The sequence below is a fragment of the Bos grunniens genome, chromosome 10, assembly GCF_055505025.1.
Source record: "Bos grunniens cultivar Pamir isolate PY7600 chromosome 10, Bosgru_T2T1.0, whole genome shotgun sequence".
Classification (NCBI taxonomy): domain Eukaryota; kingdom Metazoa; phylum Chordata; class Mammalia; order Artiodactyla; family Bovidae; genus Bos; species Bos grunniens.
In genome coordinates this window covers 16,290,962-16,310,974 of record NC_141174.1, presented here as the reverse complement: position 1 = coordinate 16,310,974, position 20,013 = coordinate 16,290,962, and the positions used below count along the sequence as shown (strand labels likewise).

General features: G+C 41.6%; 1 protein-coding gene across 50 annotated transcripts in view; it reads left to right on the top strand.

The window, feature by feature from the left end:
• The window catches only part of TTLL5 (tubulin tyrosine ligase like 5), a 316,623-nt gene that overhangs the window by 49,771 nt on the left and 246,839 nt on the right, over window positions 1–20,013 (top strand). For all 50 annotated transcript variants that reach the window (XM_086319545.1, XM_086319536.1, XM_086319563.1 and 47 more), the window contains exons 10-15: window positions 1,583–1,684; window positions 3,460–3,551; window positions 4,334–4,441; window positions 16,093–16,174; window positions 17,722–17,783; window positions 19,251–19,345. In XM_086319545.1, the coding sequence (XP_086175671.1) occupies window positions 1,583–1,684; window positions 3,460–3,551; window positions 4,334–4,441; window positions 16,093–16,174; window positions 17,722–17,783; window positions 19,251–19,345 (541 nt within the window). The remainder of the gene's footprint in view (window positions 1–1,582; window positions 1,685–3,459; window positions 3,552–4,333; window positions 4,442–16,092; window positions 16,175–17,721; window positions 17,784–19,250; window positions 19,346–20,013) is intronic.

Here is a 20,013-nt window from a genome sequence, read left to right as displayed (position 1 = left end):
GAATTTAGAAGAGGTGAAAAACCTCTTTCTCTGAAGCAGAACTTTTTTTCCTCCTTCTAAATCATTATTTTGGGGGAGAGATGGCAGGAGGTATGTCTCTGTGAGGTAATGTCTGGTTGAGGCAGGCTGCCTCTGCAGGGCCTGCATGGGCCCCCCTCACATTGCACAAGAATTCAGAGAATGACTGGTTCCCTCTTCATTGAAGAATCTCTGAAGAAGAAAGGCGGGGATATATAGGTAAGGTTTACTCACCATAGAATGACGTGGCTGAAGTTAAGTGATAACTACCGGAAGTTTCTGGAAAATCTGAAGTCCTTCTCACACAGTCAAACTCTTGTCCCTTAGCTGTGCATGCCTGGTCAACATTTTCTCTTTGTCCACATCCTTCTTCCTGGCCTCATGTTTGTTTATTTTAGTTTTGAGGGTTTGTCCTTTTTCCACTCTTCTTTTTTGGCTCTTGTATATTTCCAGTACGGGGAATTAAGGAACAGAGATAGTGGGTGAGTGAGAAGAAATAGAGGAAAGGAGAAATTTTAAATGTTGCCCTTTAATGTGGTAAAAATTCATGTTGACTTCATAGTCTGAGTAAGCACATGTAAATAATTTGCAAATCATATGAAAATAAACTTGTGGCCTTCCAGGATTTTTTTTCACACGCTTGGCTGTGCCTCTTGGGACAACTGCTTTAGTGAAGGGGGTGATACGGTTAGAGTGGTATGTAAACAGGGAATGATATATTTACCATAACCATTCAACTCGAGTGTCCTTTTGTTGATGTTGAGCATCACTGGAAAGTTTTCTCTCTCCTTGGCTACTTCCTTCAGAGGCACATATATTTTATACTTCAGTCTTCTTTTGACAACAGTCCAGAATATCGGATTGCTGCTCTGTTTTCAGTGGACTCCGTGTTTAATCCCTCTTTTTGCCTTCATTCCAAATTCAGGAATTAATCCACTCTATGCTTACATTTATGCCATTCTGTAGACCTAGCCTTTGTATGCTATTAATGCTGCCATTATTTTCTTAATTTTATAGATCAGTTTGTTTTTTTTCCTGTGGCTCTGAGTTCTAAGTCTATATATTATTATGCGTCCTTTTTTCCTTTTGGCATAATGTTTTCCAAAGAATGCCTTAGTACCAGGTACTATTGTATAGACACTCAAGTGTTTCTTGACCAGCTAATGTGCCCTCATCTGTAGCATCCTATACAGTTTCCCTGATTGTGAATAAATTTGTTTTCATTTTAATCCTTCCTATCAGACTAAGATTTTATATCAGAAAACATCCATGGTTAAGAACATGGATTTTGGAGTCAGTGTGATTTGGGGCAAGTTACTTAATCTTCCAAGTCATATTTTAATGTTCATATCAAAAAAATTAGACATACCAGTCCCTACTTCAAAGAATCGCTTTAATGGTTGAATTAAATGTGATGTTATACATGAAACACTTAGCGCGGGAGTTGGCACTTAATAAGCACTCAGGGTTTGAGCAGATGCCACCCTCTCTTTATTAATATCTCATTGACCCTATGTTTTATTGAAGCCCTATTGTGATATTTAACCTCTGTCTCTTTTATCAGGTTTGCAACTGTGCGATATGACCAAGGAGCCAAGAACATTCGGAACCAGTTCATGCACCTGACCAATTACAGTGTGAATAAGAAGAGTGGAGACTATGTCAGGTACTGACTGTGCCTGAGCTAGGAGCCAGGGAGGTCAGCCTCAGAGGCAGATGCTGAAGTGCACTGGAGGAAAACTTGACTTTTATATACTTGTGACTTAGAGTAGAGCTGTTAGAGTTGTTTCGTGTAGTTTTGAGGCTCACCTGCTATGGCTTCTCTATTGATTGCCCAGCCACAGTGTCCCGTTTCTCCACCAAAATATGCCTGCCTTCCCAAGTTTTGTCTTCCTCATTGTTAAGTTCCCTCACTTGACTTAGGGGTGGGAATTTTCTAGGCATATGGAACTTTTTAGAAGCCAAGAAGTTAGGTCATTTCAGCACTTGGCAAAATGTATCAAAAGCTTCAAAAATACTGTGCCCTTTGACCCAGCAATTGTATTTCTAGGAACTTAACCTTAAGAAATAACAAAGGGTATGCACACAGGTTCAGAGACAAGAATGTTCATCCCTGTACATTGTCTGGGGGAAGAAGCAGGTTACTATACAGTGCACGCAATTTCACTTCTTTTTTGAATATATAGGATAACTAAAGCTGATTTTTTTCCCCCTTGAGGGAGTGTGGGGGAGAGAAGAAAACTAGAAGGATAGATTTTAAAATGTGAATAGTCCTTAACTATAATGGATGGGATTATGGGTGGAGGATATCTGTCGTCTTCTCTGTGCTTTTATGTATTTCCTAAGTTTTTCTAAAACATTTTTATGATCAGGGGAAAAATGTTAGGAATAAATTAAATAAGAAAAGAAATGAGGCCATCTCAGAAAAAGATTCAGTGGAACAGAATACCAGCCCAGCTGTGTGGAAATATTCTTTCTGCTCTGTTTTCTTTCATCCTGATAATTTTGCCAGAAAGTGGAAAAATAAAAAAGAAACCCAAACAGTTACTTTCTACTGAGACTAAAAATAGGTCCCTAGAAGGTCCAAGGAAAGAAAGAAAGGAATCTGGAAGTGATGGCATAGTTGCCAGAGCTGTATAGATTTCATTGAGTGTCCTGTGACCGGTGTTTGGAATTGGTGGAAGGTACAGTATCCTGGACTTTGGAAGATGGGCAAAGATGCAACTGGTAGGTTGAGGGCTGGTGGTGGGGAATAAGGGGGCAGCTGTAAAATACAGGTTTCAGATTGCAAAACCCTTCCAGCAGTCTGGGAATGTACCCTGTTTGTGGCTGTAATAGTGGTGTACTTCATTGCTTCAGGTGTCGCCCTGGAGAGTTTTCCCTTGGGTGATACCTCAAAAGGTATCCCCCAAAAAGCCATGTCTACCACTTGACAGAAGGGAGCTTGCTTCAGATGTCAACACTGTTCTGTTCAGGGTTAGCTCATTAAAATGCTACACAAGATTAGCTCACTAGCCAAGAGACTCAGTTCTGGTCTGAAAATGGCATGAGAGGTGGTTTTGTGGGCACGTGTGACATTTACCTCAAAGGCCAGTTAGTATCCCAAACCATTTCAGTCTATCAATGCATTGTGACCATTCTTAAATTTGTTCACAGTCGCAAATTTGTTCTACTCATTCATGATGCATCATGTTTAGTTAAGGAGGATTTTGCCTTCTTTTTCCCCAACCTCCTTCATTAAGGTGAGCTGTTAATATATGCATTTTCATTTCGATAAAAGAAACTGATACAAAGGCAGATATGACAAAAAAGCACCAAGAAAAAAAAAATGGGTGAATGGAAGTCAGCAAAGGGAAGATTTCTCTAAAGACTATTTGGAAACTCTTATTTCTAGAGGCAGCCTAGTTGCCTCTGTGACCTTGATCCATGAATCTGTTTTAGCTGTGATGACCCGGAAGTGGAGGATTATGGGAACAAGTGGAGCATGAGTGCTATGCTCCGGTATCTGAAACAAGAAGGCAGAGACACAACTGGTGAGTGCCGGGCCTGTTCCTTCCTGACTTCACTTCTTGCGTCACGGCACTATTGCCTCTTACCAGGAGTCTTTCTCTCTACTTCTGAAAGTGTCGCTGAGATGTCTAAAGGGATCATGGTTCTTAGTGCTAATTTTTCCTGCCCTTTACAAGACAGAGAACAACGGGCTTACTTATCGTGGCTCCCCAAATCCCTTTTCTTGTTTCTAGTTTGGAAGACAACTTTTTCCTTAGTCTTTAGTGAGTTTGTCCTTCTTGACTATCAAAGTGCTCTCACTAAACTACGGTCAGCTTTTTAGATTGATATAACAAATTGTCTTACCTCTGCATTGGCCCTGAGTTCAGATTTTCCTCAGGCAGTCTCTCTCATTCATGTTGTTGAATTAGTGAATGGACGGGGTCAAGTTTGAGTACAAGGGCTCTGAATCAAAGTGGACACTATCACTGAGCCTTGAGCAGAATGAGAACCTGTGCCTGCAGGCCTGGTTCAGTCCACAAAGGGCAGGGTGAGAGGAGGAGAATAAGAAGAGGGGAAGACTCCTTTTCCAGTCTGTCTCTTGTCGTTGGAGGCCACTTGAGTGCATCCCCCAGGACCTCCATTCTTGCCTGCATCCCTCTGTTCACATACATGCCTTGTCCTGGAGCACCATTCACATGGAGCACCATTCACATGCCACGTGAAGACTTCTTTGAATGAGCACGTGTGCTTTTATAATTATACTGTGTTCTGGAATCCAGTCCTAATCCATGCATTATAGTGTTTTTTTTTTTTTCCTCTGTAGCACTGATGGCCCATGTAGAGGACCTGATCATTAAGACTATAATCTCTGCTGAACTAGCTATTGCCACAGCCTGTAAAACCTTTGTTCCTCATCGGAGCAGTTGTTTTGGTAAGAAGACTCAAGAAGCTTAACGTATTTTGTGAAAAGGGGCTCGGGAAGTTGGGATGGGATCCTGGGGTAGAGAGGCTTAGTGATTCTACAGGAGTCAAAGGTATGTGGTGGACTTTTGTTTCTTTTCTAAACTCACGTAGCATATGAAGAGGCCAGTGGTGAGCTTAGTTGGAGGTCCCCTGAGGACTAACCAGCTTTCTGTGTGGGAAGCGGGGATTGGAACTAAGAGTGTGGGTCTCTTTGTCAGAGTGCAATCAGAAAAAGTCTGCAACGGACTGTACAGGAATCCAGCTCTAACAAATATATTCCAGAGCTCTTTGGCAGCCAGACTGGGAACTGTTCCAAGAAGCTCTGGCTGGTACCAGTATGTACTTTCTCCCATTTTCCAATGACTCCTCCTCTTTGTTTCAGTCTTCTTTCTAGTGAGTTCCCCCCCACCCCACCCCACCCCACCTCTTCTTTCTTCCCTTTCTCCTCCTCCACCCCTCCCCTCCCACCCTTAATTCCCCGATTGCACAGAGAAGGAGCAGGAAGCAGTTCACAACTGCCAGACGGGGAGCCTGCTGCCTACTGACCCTCTAGCTGTGACTGTGGCACTGCGGGTACCTGCACCCATTTGCTGTCTGTGCGGCTGTGACTCCTTGGTGAAGGCTGGTACGAGTGTCTGTGCAGTCACACAGACTTTCAGCAGGTGGCAGGCTGCGTTAGTGAAACACAGGAGGCTCATTGATGGGGCGGATAATTAAAGGAATACAGTAGTAAGACTGTGAGAGCCCCAGCTTGCTCCAGAGGCAGGATACCAGAGAACTAAAGAACACGCGTGTTAGAGCCTGACAGACTGAGTTTGAGACTCATCTACACTCCTGATTTTCAGCAAATTACTCTAATCCTGTTTCCTCGACTGTAAAACGGCAATAATGAGGGTACCTACCTTCTGAGAGTACCCTGAGATCGAATGAGATGACATGTGCCAAGCACTTGGCACTTATCAGCCCTTAATTTGTACTCCATAAAAATGTTTTTTTGTTATTTTTATAATTAGGCATTATAATTCTTGATCTCTTTAATATTAGATTATCATAGCAGTCTGTACTTGAGGGGCATTCAACAAAGGGAATACAAATTGAGACTCTGAATAGAAGATGGTGGATAAACTAGGACCTAAAATTATATAGGAAAAGAAGAGGTTACGATGTCTGTGTATCTCTTTTAAAATGCAAATATGTTCGTGTCTCCTAAAATCCTTTAGCGGCTCCCTAGACAATGGCAGCCCACTTCAGTACTCTTGCCTGGAAAATCCCATGGACAGAGGAGCCTGGTGGGCTGCAGTCCTTGGGGTTGCTAAGAGTCAGACATGACTGAGCGACTTCACTTTTACTTTTCACTTTCATGCATTGGAGAAGGAAATGGCGACCCACTCCAGTGTTCTTGCCTGGAGAATCCCAGGAACGGGGGAGCCTGGTGGGCTGCCGTCTATGGGGTCGCACAGAGTCGGACATGACTGAAGCGACTTAGCAGCAGCAGCAGACCTAACTTACAAATAGAAACTTAGTAGGGCTTTGAAGTCTCTAAGGATCTGACTCCAGCCGACTTTTCTGGAGTATCATTTCCCCGCTTACACCTCAGAAGCCAATGGGGTCCCCGCGTACTCCGTTCCCTTGGGCCTCTGCGTAAGTGCCACTGTCCAGCTAGAAGATGCCCCTCCTGTTGGCCCTGCACACTCCTGTTTGTATCTTGAGACTCGACTTGACGTGCTCCCTCCAGAAATCCTGGCCCAGCCAAGCGCCCTCCCTGCTCATGCTGCTCTGTATGTGTTCCTCTGTGTTCTCTTCCTATCAGTAGCTGCCGAGCTTAGCGTCTTAGTAGTCCCCATGTCTCCCCTTCCCCTCCGTCTCCGCTTCTGCTGAACCAAATCTTTTACCATCTCCCTGGCCTTTGTGGCTCCTCTCCTCACCCTCTGCCTTGCACCTGCTTTTATCCTATGCCGGAAATATCTTTCTCCTGTTACTTTACCTGAAAGATGACAAAAGATGAAATGAATGATGAAAGATGATGAAAGATGAAATATCTTTCTCTTGTTACTTTACCTGACTTCTTTCAAGATGAAGTCAAGTATCACTTCTTTGGTGATGTTTTCCTAAGTCTTCCCACCACAGTTAGCCTCCCTGACCCCAGTCTTCTGTTCAGTCTTCAGGAGCCCCTTCATGTCCTCTACTTCTCCTTTATGTGTCTGTCTCCCTGAAGATGGCAACAATGTCTCCCTTGCTGTTGCTCCTTTTGTGCACAGCAGCATTTTTTTGCTATTGGAGGATGTCTGGAAAATGTTTGTTGAATGAATGATTGGTTCTTTGCTTTAATTGCCTTGTGGTGGCCCAATGGATCTGATGTAGTCAGGACTTAGAGCTCCTAGAAATTATTGCATTCTTTTTGAGGAGGGGGCATGGGAAATATAATTCCAACTGCAAACACCTTATTAGATTAAAAAAATAAGTATTTCTTTTCCATATCTATGTGGCTTTTCTATAAGAGTAAATTTCTAGTAGCTCTTATTGTGAAAATCGTGGTTCTAGAAATCATCAAAAGCTCTTCTGAATGTTTTCTATTTTATTTCATTACCTGATTGCCTTTTGGAAGCTTAAGAATTTCTTGATTTTAATGGCATTAGAAGTTCTGATGAGAAATGAGCAGTGACTTTCTCTGACTCAGTGAAATACCCTGTAAGACTATTTCATCAGCCATGGGTCTCCTTCCTGGCTCCCTGCTTGTGTTCAGTTTTAATGAACTGGGTGCATCTGGAGTTTTTTAAACTGTTGACTGTCTTCTTGGCTTTTGTGGTTCTAATTCCACTTCCTGTCAGCCCTGGGATTTTGTGTGCCTTATTAACCTCCCCCCATCAGAAGTGATTTTGTATACGTGTGTGTATTTGTGTGAATCTCTTTGCCTCCCACTGGTTCCCAACCTCCCCTGGGGTTTAAGTTACAAGGAATAATCTGGTTGTTTTTTTTTTTCTCCTTCTCTTTTTCATTTGTTTTAGAGTAAACAGGAATTGAGAGCTTCCCAGAAGAATTTGGCTTGAACAGGGCATTGGTGTTTTAGAGGAAGCCAATAGTCGGGTGATGGGGTTCACTATATTCTTTGGGTGGTTGTTTCTGCCCTTCCGCATTATGTGATTCCTTGCCAAGAGCACTCCATTAGTATCTAAGTGTCTCTGGCCTATGACTGTAGTGTCCAACAATGTTTCCAGGTATCTTCAATATTCCCGTTCCTTTGTTTTCTTATGCTGGTAACTTTTCTCAGTTCCTGCTGTGTTCAAGGTGTAGATGATAAGGTGGTGGTTTAATCAAACCAAATTTTACATGAGACAACATACACAAATACCTGCATTGTGTTAATAGTATTTAAAAGTAGACCTAGGAACCTTCATAAGCTCCCAGAAACTTAGCCACTTGGTGCCTTTTAATAAATTTGTACATCTGGAAAGGACCTCAGAGAATAATTAGTCTGAATTAAGAAATTGGGGCCCTGAGAAATTAAGTCCCTTCCCCCTGGAGCTAGTGAATTGGAGAACTCAAATGAAAGAGACAGCTTAAGAGAAAAGGGGTCAGAAGAGGAGTTTTGGCAATCAAGTCATCTTGGTCATAGGGCTAATGGTCAATAGGATTTTTGATGCCTCTCCCAATAAAACAAACTTTTGACAGTCTTAATATTTGCTGCATTTAAGATTTTGAAAATGTGGTACCATGTGAAATATATGCTACAAACAACAACCCTTTAAATATGCTTAGGAAATTGGCAATGTGAGATAACTGGCTATGAGAACAGCTTTTTTTTTTAATTTTTTTTTGAGCAGTTGGAGAAAAGCAGCCAAGAACAACAGGATGTTAGCTATCCTTTAAAGATGCTGCTGCTGACAGTGGTTTCATCTGTGTGTATGAGGATGGCTGAAGTAACAAGCTATGACCCCGGTCCTCTCTAGCCCAAGAGCATATGAACCAGCTGTTCTGCCACTTGTGAAATTGATCAGACTGGCCTCATTTAGGTCAGAGACTGGTGATTTCCTTGTTCAGGACTAACTGTGCTCAATATAAGGACTTCCCTCATAGCTCAGTCGGTAAAGAATCTGCCTGCAATGCAGGAGACCTGAGTTCAGTTCCTGAGTGGGGAAGATCCTCTGGAGAAGGAAATGGCAACCCACTGCAGTATTCTCTCCTGGAGAATCCCATGGACAGAGGAAGCTGGCAGGCTACAATCCATGGTATCACAAGAGTCAGACATGACTTAGTGACTAAACCACCACCGCCATGTTCAATATACCCTATTTTGTGGAATGTATGCTGGTTTGGCCTTTTATTGATATTGTTTAAGACTATTTCACAGGGTAATTATGCTGACGTTCTTTTTTTTTTCTTTTCCAAAATTTATTTATTTTTTGGCTGCACTGGGTCTTCATTGCTGCTCGGGCTTTCTCTAGTTGCAGTGGGTGGGCTTCTCTTGTTGCTGAGCATAGGCTCTAGATGGGCAGGCTCAGTAGTTGTGACTCACAGACTTAAGTTACTCTGCGGCATGTGGGATCTTCCCGGACCAGGGATCAAACCCATGTCCCCTGCATTGCAAGGCAGATTTTTTTAACCACTGGACCACCAGGGAAACCCCTAAACTGACATTCTTAAAGTAGGGCTGTTCATAAATATTTGCTGAAGGACTGACAGTGGGCAGCATACATTTTATAATGTAAACTACTTGACCAATAAAAAAAATAATGAAAGTCATCAAACAGTTCACTTTTTGAGATAATTTTCTTTTCTGGCTAATTGAATGCTTCTGTTTAGATGGGAAGGGAAGTTTACTGTAGAAGGAACTTAAAAGAAAGTACCTACTGTTTGTCAGGCACACTTCGTTGGCTATTTCCTTTAGTCCTCATAACAGTTTTGTTGGTATTTATTACTCATGTTTTATAGACCAGGAAAAAAGATTCAGAGAGGTTAAATAATTTGTCCCAGGTCATGCTGTTAATAAATGGCAAAGCCAAGTTTGAAAGCCAGGTCTCTCTGGCTCACTCTCCACCCACATAAATACAAGTTCTGGTGCGTCCAGCCATTTTTGGCACGCCTCATATCCTGGATTCTCCCTCTGCTCTCCTGTAACGAGATCTCAGGAAAAATGATATCATCCTTTTTAGCAGATCAGGTCTAAAAAAGGCCTCTTTCTGTTCTAATCAGCAGTGCGTGTGTACGTGCGTGCGTGCTCAGTCGCGTCCAGCTGTTTGTGACCCTGTTTGTGACTGTTGCCCGCCAGGCTTCTTTGTCCATGGAATTTTCCAGGCAAGAATACTGGAATGGGCTACCATTTCCTACTCCAGGGGATCTTCCCAACCCAGGGATCAAACCTGCATCTCTTGCATCTCCTACATTGGCAGGCAGATTCTTTACCACTACACCACCTTCTAGATACTCCCTTCAAGTCCACCTTTACATATGGTAGCCAGATACCATGTTGATTTATTGGACTAGGTAACAAATTGGCTCTGGGCTTTTTCTTTTATTTAGTTCATTTTTCTGTGGGATTTTCGTATGTTTTTTTTTTTTCCCCAAATTTTCCTGCTGGACCCCAGATAGAGTCTTCCTTCTTAGATTTTTAATTCCAATCCAAAGCAAGGTGAAAAGAATTTCCATTATACAATAGCATTTGACTGACAGCAAGCACTGGCTAATGTCAGCACTTTCCAATTTCAAAGATTACAACTTCAGCTAGGACTTTTTTTCTGGGGAGTGTTAGTAGGTTGATTTCCAGAACTAATGGTATGACATGTTTAGTAATCTTCTTAGGACTTGGATGCACTGTTATTTTCTCTGTTAAATCTTTTTTTTCCTCCTCCCATTCTATGCCTCTTTTTATTAAATTTCTCCTTAATATGTAAAAATCTTAATTAGAATTTCTCCTATTTCTTTGTAATTGGTGACTTTATTATGAGTATTAAGTCTTCTGGTTAGGGTTATTTTTAGGAAGTAGCTGCAAATTATTTTGTCTTTCTCAAAAATTGTAGTGTTTTACATTAAAAAAATTTTTTTTCTTCTTTTTTTTAAATCATTATTTCTTGATTGCTTCCTGTGTGCTTTGTATAGTACAGGCTGTTTGATATAGAGCAGTGAATGAGACATGACCTCTGCCCTCAAGTGGTGGAGATAAGCAGAAATGAAATGACACATTTCAGGGCAAGTAGTAGAGTGACTCAGGTGCCCTTGGAATATCCAAGGAGTTACCAGCTCTGTGCCTCGGGGAGCCAGAGAAGGCCATCCCTAGCAGAGGGAATATGACATGCAAAATGCAGTGTCAGGACAGGAAGTGGCATGTTTTGAAATGAAAAGTTCAGTGTGACTAGATGTAGCCTGAGTTGGATTAGGTGGTGAGAGACAAGGTTGTAGAAGTAGTTTAGGGCCCCTTTGTGAAGCACTGCGCTCGGTCACTCAGTCCTGTCCGACTCTTTGCGACCCCATGGACTGTAGCCCTCCAGGCCTCTCTGTCCATGGCATTATCCTGGCAAGAATATTGGAGTGGGTTGCCATTTCCTGCTCCTTATAAAGCACTGGCATGTATAAATTCATCCTGTAGACAATAGACAGCTATGGAGTTTTTTGAGCAGTGGAAAAACAGGATTACTATTTTTCCTTTAACTTTTATTATGACTTGACCTATAGCTTTGTATGACAGAATTATAACAGAGGGAATACTGTATAACATTATTGTGTTGTAGTTCAGTCGCTTCAGTCATGTTCGATTCTTTGAGACCCTGTGGACTGTAGCCCGCCAGGCTCCTTTGTCCTTGGGATTCTCCAGGCAAGAATACTCGAGTGGGTTGCCATGCCGTCCTCCAGGGGATCTTCCCAATGCAGGGATTGAACCAGTGTCTCCTGGATCCTCCTGCACTGTAGATGGATTCTTTACTGCTGAGCCGCCCAGAAAGCCCCATGAAATGACTATAGTCCTCCAGGAACCAGCCTGACATTAGAGTCTGTTGCTGGGCCGATTCCCTGCCTGTCTTTCCATCTGACTGTTAGATTTGTGTCTTAGAACATAATTCTGATGGCCATGTGGAGAATAGACTACAATAGGGAGAGACTAGTGCTAGGGAAATGATGGGCAGTAGGAGGAACACAGTGACAGTATACACTTAGCCACATGACCCAGCACTCCCATTCCTAGGTATCTACCCAAGAAAAGTGAAACCATATGTTCATGCAAATAGCTTTACACAAATGTGCGTAGCAGTTTTATTTATAATCGCCAAAAATTGGAAGCAGCCCAGATGTCTATCAGCCGTTGAATAGATAAACAAATTGTGGTCTATAAAATGGAATACTACTGAGCAGTAAAAGGAATGAATTACAGTATTGACATGTGTGATGATGTAGATAAATCTCACACGCCCAGTGCTAAGTGAAAGAAGCCACTCTCAGAAGGCCACGTACTTTGTGATTCCGTTTATTTGACTTTTGGAAAAGGCAGAAATCAGATCATGATTGCCAGTGGACCGGGAGAGAGCATTGACTGCAAAGGGACAAAGGGAACATTTGTGATAGAATTGTTCTACATGTTGGTGATGGCGAGTGACCATACATTTGTCAAAATTCATCAAACTATAATTCAGAAGGGTGAACTTTATTGTGTGTAAATTACACCTCAGTAAACCTGTCTTTAAATAAGAAATAATGATAGATGGATGAACCTCAAAAGCATACTAAATGAGAAAAGTCAGACTCAAAAGAGTGTATCCTGTATGCATCCATTTGTATGAGACTCCAGATTAGGCAAAACTGATCCCTGGTATAACAAATAAGAATAATAGTTTCTGGTGGTGTGGTGACAGGGAGCAGGGTATTTACCAGGAAGGGGAATGAGGGATCTTTCTGGGGTGATGGAAGTGTTCTGTGTGTTGATACGAATGTGGGTTTTATGGATGTATCAAGACTCATCAGATAGCACACTTAAGATCTGTCCATTTCATTAAATATGTAAATTTTACCTCAAAGGGGAATATAGAAAATAGACTAAAGAGAAACAGAGAAAGAGATATGATAATGTGTTGTATTTGGCAGGTGGTGAACAGTGTCTCTAGCACAGGTGACTAGTGTGTGGGGTTTTCCAAGGTGAAGAACAGTGGGAAGCCAAACAAAGTTTTGGGAGAAGATATCGAGCTATGTTTCGTTGAGCGTCGAGTACCTGTGGGATATCCTAGTGAAGTTGTCTGGATGGCATTTGGATTTACGGATTTGGTGTCCGGGAGACACCTGACTAAAGACAGAGATTGGAATGTCATCATCATAATATTAATTGCAGATACGAGAATACATGAGAGCAGCCAAGAAGAGCTAGAACTTAGAAGGGAAGAGACCTGAGGATGCTACCCTGAGCAAACCTACCAGTAACTAGCTGGGCAGAAGAGAAGGGACGAAAGACAGAGAGAAAGGACAGTCAGATGAGAGCAGTGTCCTGGAACCAAGGGCGAGGAAAGTTCCAATAAGTAAGGGGTGGTCAGCAGTTTTCAGGTGCTTGGGCTGAAAGCAGCAAGGCAGTCTTTGGGATCATAGCGAGAACAGTCGGTTATTAAAGAATGGCAACAGAAGCAAATTGCTCTGGGCGGGAGAGTCAACAGGCATTAAGAAACGAATGCGGCTAAGTGTAGATTGCTTTCTAAGAAACTGCTTGGAAGAAACAGGGGGATAAGGGCGCTAATGTAAAATGTGATCTGGAGTCAGGCTGCTTCTTACCATGCACCAGTTAGATTTGCAAGTTTGTTTTGTTTTGGCTGGGGTTGAAGGAACTGTATCTCTCCAAGGAAAATTTTCTTGGGGAAACATTGTTGAGTAAGGTGGTAGCAACAGTCCTTTGAAGATACTTGTTTTTCGGTCACGATGGAGACAACACAGAGGAACCAAGAAAGTTAGCTCTCAGAACTGGAGAAGCCTAGTTTGCCTGCACCTTTTAATGACAGGAGCACTGGTGTATGTCATCATGGATAACTGAATTTTTGAAATTGTAGACACTGCTGCTAAAACATACATCGAAAGGTGAGGAAGTTTAATATTCTCCGTGCAACTTATTGATGCTTTTTACCTTTTAAAATCTGTAATGTCCAGAGAAAAGACTAAGCCTAAGTTAAAAGATTTGCTCTAAGGACTCTTGTAGCCTGCCAAGTAACCAAATGGTTTTGATTAAGCCGAGTTGATCGTTGTAAGAGATAAGCCTGATACGAGTGCTCTCTTTGTCACCCCGGTCCTCTCCTCCAGTTCCAGCCTCTCAGGTGACCTGGGCTTTGCAGTGTGCTACGATGCTGTCACACATCTGTACATCTGTGTGTACAGATGTTGGTTAGGTTCAGAGTTGATTCTGAGATCATTTGGCCCTGGTGGACTTTATTCACCTGAGTTGGCGATGGAGAGGGAAGCCTGGAGTGCTGCAGTCCACGGGGTCGCAGAGAGTTGGACAAACTGAGCAACTGAACGGAACTGATAAAGGCTGTTGTCTCTCTTTGGGTTTTTTGTTTTTTTTTCTTTTCTCTTACTTTCCACATTACTGGTTTCTCAGCCTTTCAACTGAGAGTCTTGGACTTTGCCTCTAAATTTGAGAGAGAGTTAAGTAAATATGTCGGCTGCTTATTGTGAGGTGTTTAAATGACAGGTCTTACTGCTTGTTTTTCTGAGTTCAATTTGTGTTCATTTGTGGCTGATTCTGCAAATCTGATCGATATGTGCATCAGTCATTATTCTTGTCCTGTTCCTTAAGCTATTATTATTATTAATTTTACCAGTTTATGAAATAGTTGAATCCTGTGCTTCAGCTTTCAAAAACTGAAGAGAAGGTTTTTCTTGAATCAGACTCCTATTGTACTTTTCTCTGCTTGTGTAATGTTAACATGGATTTGTAGTTTTTGTAGTTTTTTCCTCTTAAATGCCTTTACTAGTGCTGTATCACAGAAAGATTTTTCTCAAATTAAAGGGGGAATATTCTATTAAATGATTGAAGATTGGATAAAATAGTCAGAAGAATGTACTGGCCATAAAAGCTACGAGTATGCTACCAAAAAAAAAAGATAGGTAAAGGAGCTTCCTTTTCTTTACACCTTTAAAGTTTTGATAATATATGATTTTGGTGTAGTTACATGAGGGTGAATCCTGTCTCAGACTCTCTTATAATTTGTGATTATTTTTGTAAATTAAATGGAATCCTAAATAAGTACTATGGAAACCAACTCCTTCCTGAAAAACTTTTCCTGAGAGAGAATTTAAAAATGCATATCTACCTGAATCTATGTTGCATAAGTAGGAATTCTGTTTATACATTAACTGAGCATACAGATATCGACAAATGGTGATTGATAGAGGATAAGGGAAGCCAGAGTGTGCTAATAAATATGAGGGAGAGAGATGATCCTCTCAGGCTCCATAGGGAGTGAAGGGCAGGGTGGTGAGGAGGGCCTGGGTCCCTGGATTCCCATTGCACCACACTTCCATGTTCCAGAAGGAGTCTTTGGCATCATCTTTTTAGAAATTCCCATTTGTTCTTCTGTGTGTCTGAGAGGATTGAGAAATGGAGAAGTTCTTGAAGTAAAGAAATCTGCCTCAAAATGAATTTCTGGAAAATACCTGGTTGTATTCCGTGGGTGTGAGCTGTGTGGCCTGTGACCTCTGGTCGAATTGTCAGGAAGCTAGTCTTTTCTCTTGCAGAGAAGGTGTGTGCAAACAGTTTATTTGAGGGACACAGAGTGGGATGTTGGAGAATGAGTGGGACTTCGGAAAGTCTGATGCATTCGATGTGTGTATACTGAGGAGGACTGTGGAGAGGGCCTCGTTAATGATGATAATGAGAGTAAAGGTTGCCAGCTAAGGTTCCAAGTTAGCCTCTCATCCCTGCATTCCGGGAGAAGAGCCAGCTCCTGGTTCTGGCTTTGTAACAGTTGGGGACTTAAGGGACAAGAATTAGCAAAGGAAATTTGATCCTTGGCTCCTTCCCTTCTTGTGACCTGTCGTAGTCCTGCTTGGCTGCCATTAGCCCCCTCCTTTCTCTTCTGTCTTTCTATGTTGGGCTGGTATATTTTATTTTCTATCTTCAAAGGGGAATTGAAACCTTAGAGGGGAAAGAACAAATAGATTTCTGCCTTTTGTGTGTGTGTGTGCTTTTTATTTTTTTTTTGACCTAGGTTGTGAAAGCAAGGTCTTGGTTTAAAAAAGTGTGATGGGAAGATCCTAGAGAGATGCCTTCAGTAGATTTTCCTGTTTTCAGAGTGTGGTGGAGAAGAACAACCCAAAACAAGCCCAGCAGCATTGATATTAGATGCACTTGCTGCATTCCTTTTCCTGACATTTTTTTAGCCTTCTGCACAGCACCAGAATCATGCTTGCTAACTTTTAGAGTCAGGTAACTTTCTGTATAGAACTCAGAAATGTCGAGTGGATAATAGAAACCATGGAGCATTATTATCTCTAGAACTTGATTAATTTCTCTTGGATTTGAAAGTTTTCTGCATCTACTGTCTCTGGATACTCAGCAAGTTTCTAGGCCATTGATGGAAGTTGACTGGATTGACTTCCAGATCTTTGTTTGGTTGTGACATGGAAAATGATTTTGTGTATTGTGTTATGTTGTGTTTCTAGAACTTTATGGCTTTGACGTGCTCATAGATTCTACCCTGAAGCCATGGTTGTTGGAAGTGAATCTCTCTCCTTCTTTGGCCTGGTAAGTAGTCTGTTCCACCAACTAGCAAAGGACAAACCTTCAATAAGCGACACTAAAACACTTTTTTTTTGGTCATTTCTCTTGGCACTAGGAGATTTTTTTTCCCCCCTTCTTTATTAGATTGAGATGATTAGAATTTCTAAATTTGGGGGATTTGTGGTATATTATCAGAGTCCGTATTGCAACCATGGACCTCTGTCTTACTAGTCAATTTGCAGTCTCTGTTTACTGTCTTATTGGGCTTCTAGGGATGCTTCTTTCATTTTTATCTCCACTGCATTCCCTCTCACACTTTTTTTAAGCTTTTAGGTGTTCAGCTAAGGGTAAAGAAATACACGAGATATATTTTCTTTGTTACCGAAAGTTTATACATGCTCTAACCCACACATATCATAAAGGTATAGAGCTGGGCCTAGGAGTGTGTAAATAATATCTGGTCCTTTTACGCTGTCCATGTCCTGGTGTTATCTATCCAAGATTAAAGTCTAGAATCTTCAGACGTTTTAAGAAATTATTTTTAACCTGTCGTTTAGAAGAAGGAAAGAAACTTATTTTCCAATACCAGAGAAGACTCTGCTTCTATCTGTGGCTACAACCAGAGTTTCTGTTAGTTATATGCTTCTCTAAACAGCTAGAAAACCCTAGAGATTTATGCCAGAGACCACCCAGCTGCTGCATTTTTAACAATGAAAAATGTTGGCAAAATGCCAAGTAATCAAATAAAGACAGACTGACTACTTGGTTGGATGGGAGTTTGGCTTCACCCCAATTATAAGCTGTAGAGCTGGATAATACAGATGCTTCAGATGTTGTCCTACACTTAGGTTAAGTCAGTGTTTTGTAGATTTCCTGGCAATGCACATCATACAGTATTAGAGAGCCCCAGGGTAAGGGGTTAGAGGAGTCTGGTTTCTGGGGGAACACCTCAACCCCAAAGCCAGCATCTCATCATCACCACAGGGAGGCCCCACGCTTTCAGGCTTTCTTGTTTCTGTTTCCATGTGGGTTCCTGCTGCATCGTCTGGTGGTACTTTGCTACAGTTTTTTTTTTTTTTTGCTTTAATTTGCAAGCACACAATCTTAAGAAGGTCAGTTTAGAATGGAAAATGAAGTCTTAAAAAAGTACAAAGATAGCCCAAGTTCCTTCTCTTGCATGTGAATGTGATTTGATGATCACAGCAGTAAAAAATAATTTGGATGATGGGCATGCTCATAAAAGAGCATATTAAAAATCTGAACCTCTAAAATCCACAGTGATAATACAGCAGTGTTCATGACCCTGTGCAAACAAGACCTTCTGGAATAAAAAGGTTGAGTGTCAGTGGGTCAGCGCCTTACAGCTGGGCCTGCCTTACAGAGGATGAGCTTGACACCAGGCTTTTATGTCTAGAATTTTTGCCCAGATTTTTCCCCCCATGGATTTGATGTACTTTAGTGTTGCTCCTCACTGACATTTGGTAGCTCTTTTATATTGAGGGCTGTTAAGGGCAGCTATTCTCTTAACCTATAAAATTATCAATTGCTCTTTTCTTTCTTTATTCTGTTAGTGATGCACCTCTGGACCTAAAAATTAAAGCCAGTATGATCTCAGATATGTTCACTGTTGTAGGTGAGTAGTATTCTTTTCTGAAGACTCATAAATGTGAAGTAGAGCATCCATTTTGTCAGACTCTATATGTGTTGCCAACTGGCAGTTCCTCAGCCATACTGAATGTTTTGTACTCAAAAATTATATTTTTAGGGAAGTGTTTATATGTTTCTACACCCCCTGGCTCCTCCTTCCTGAGGCTGAACCACAGCTAGGGCTGAGACCTAATTCCTGGAGCACAGGAATCATGAGCTGAGGAAGAGAATTAAGCAAAGATCTGGAGAAAATAAATTTTGCCCTGAGATGATATAGTGAAACCCACTGAAGAGGCTTTGTTACCAAGGAGACTGGCTATGTTTCTGCTATGCAGTCTTTACTGGTGTCAACACAATCTTTTCTATAGTAGTTATAACTGAAGCAAGCCAAGGAAAAAATCCCTTTGTGAGTAGATAAAACAAAACTTTGAGATGGAGATGGGCTGCCAAGTGGGTATGTTGTGGGTTTAGGGTTGTTGTTGTTGTTTTAAGTACCCCAAAAAACACATAATAAGACGCACTTGAACTAGCACTTGATGTACCAGCAAATGCTGTAAAACTTTCCTCCCCCTTTCTCCTTGGATGAGAATCTGCTTCTTTTTAGGAAATAAGTGAGATTAGCCGAAGCCTAATTTCTTAAGCCCTGGAGAATCTACAATGTGTATTTTGGAACTTGCCAGTAGTAGACCACTTTTCTTTTTTTTTTTTTCTTTTTCTTCTTCTTCTTCTTATTTTATATATTTTATTTTATTTTTTAACTTTGCAATATTGTATTGGTTTTGCCATATATCAAAATGAATCCACCACAGGTATACATGTGTTCCCCATCCTGAACCCTCCTCCCTCCTCCCTCCCCATACCATCCCTCTGGGTCGTCCCAGTGCACCAGCCCCAAGCATCCAGTATCGTGCATCGAACCTGGACTGGCGACTCGTTTCATACATGATATTATACATGTTTCAATGCCCTTCTCCCAAATCATCCCACCCTCTCCCTCTCCCTTTTAGACGTTCCAGAAGTGGATCCTATAACAGGACAAGACCCCTCACTTGCTTCTGGATTCTCCTGGTAAAAACCAACACTGTTATTTTCCAGTCACCATCCAGGAAGCCACTTTAAAATAATTTGTCTTTATTATTTTTTTTTTAAGTGAACTTTTACTCTGAATGTCATCGAAAGTCTCCATCTCTTTGTCCATCAGAATCACATTTCGGTTCCCAACAGGGAAGGCTGACTGATCTGCATATTTTCCTTTCTTGTTCACTCCAGTCGTGATAGTTCAAAGTTCAAGTGGAGGATGTGTATGGGAGAGTCATGCCTAAACCTCTTCAGGATGGAGCTCTATCAGATTTATGGCAGTGAAACTGAGCTTGTCCATCGAAAGGAAACGTGCAGCTAAACCTTCTAATTTCTTAGCAAATGGCAGTTTTAATGTTTCCCGTTCCCCATTCAGGGTTTGTGTGTCAAGATCCTGCCCAGCGGACATCAACCCGGCCAATTTACCCCACGTTTGACTCTTCCAGGCGAAACCCTTTCCAGAAACCTCAGGTAAGCAGTTCCAGCAACAGAAAGCCCCAAGGAAGCTTATTGTAAAGTCGCAGCTGTTGTCAATAAGTGAGCTGAAGCACTATGATTAGAAGGTCACTTACAGCAGGAGAATTGGGGGAGCATTCTAGACAGGAGGCAGTTATATTCAGCCATGGCAAATAGCTTACGCTTTTAATGCTTTCAAACCATGTTACTTTCTGCTTTTTGTCTTTCTTTTCTTTTGGCTTCCTTTTTCATTATCTTTCTTTTTTCTTTCTCTCTCTTTTGAAAAATTGCTCCCAGTCTTTTCACATTGATATGCTCATAAATGAGGCACAGAGAGGGATTCTGCAAATTTCTCGTCAGTACTCTGCTGCATTCTTTATGATCTTCAGGCTAGCTTTGCAGAGAAGATGCTCAATTGAAATAATATCTTCTCTACATGCGATTCTCTTCACAAGGACCCTCAGTGATCATGAGGTGCTGATTGAATTTAAATGAGCTAAATGTCTGCAGAGAGCTTGGCGGGCATGTCTGAAACCTCATTTGACCCAGTGTTGCTCCAGTCTTTGTGTACTCTGCATTTTTGTTCCAGGTAAACCAGTCAGCTGTCTGATGGTTTATCCATTCCATCATCTGATCAGTCCCTGCCCGTCTAGACCCGGCTAGTTTCCACTTTGTTTCTTTGC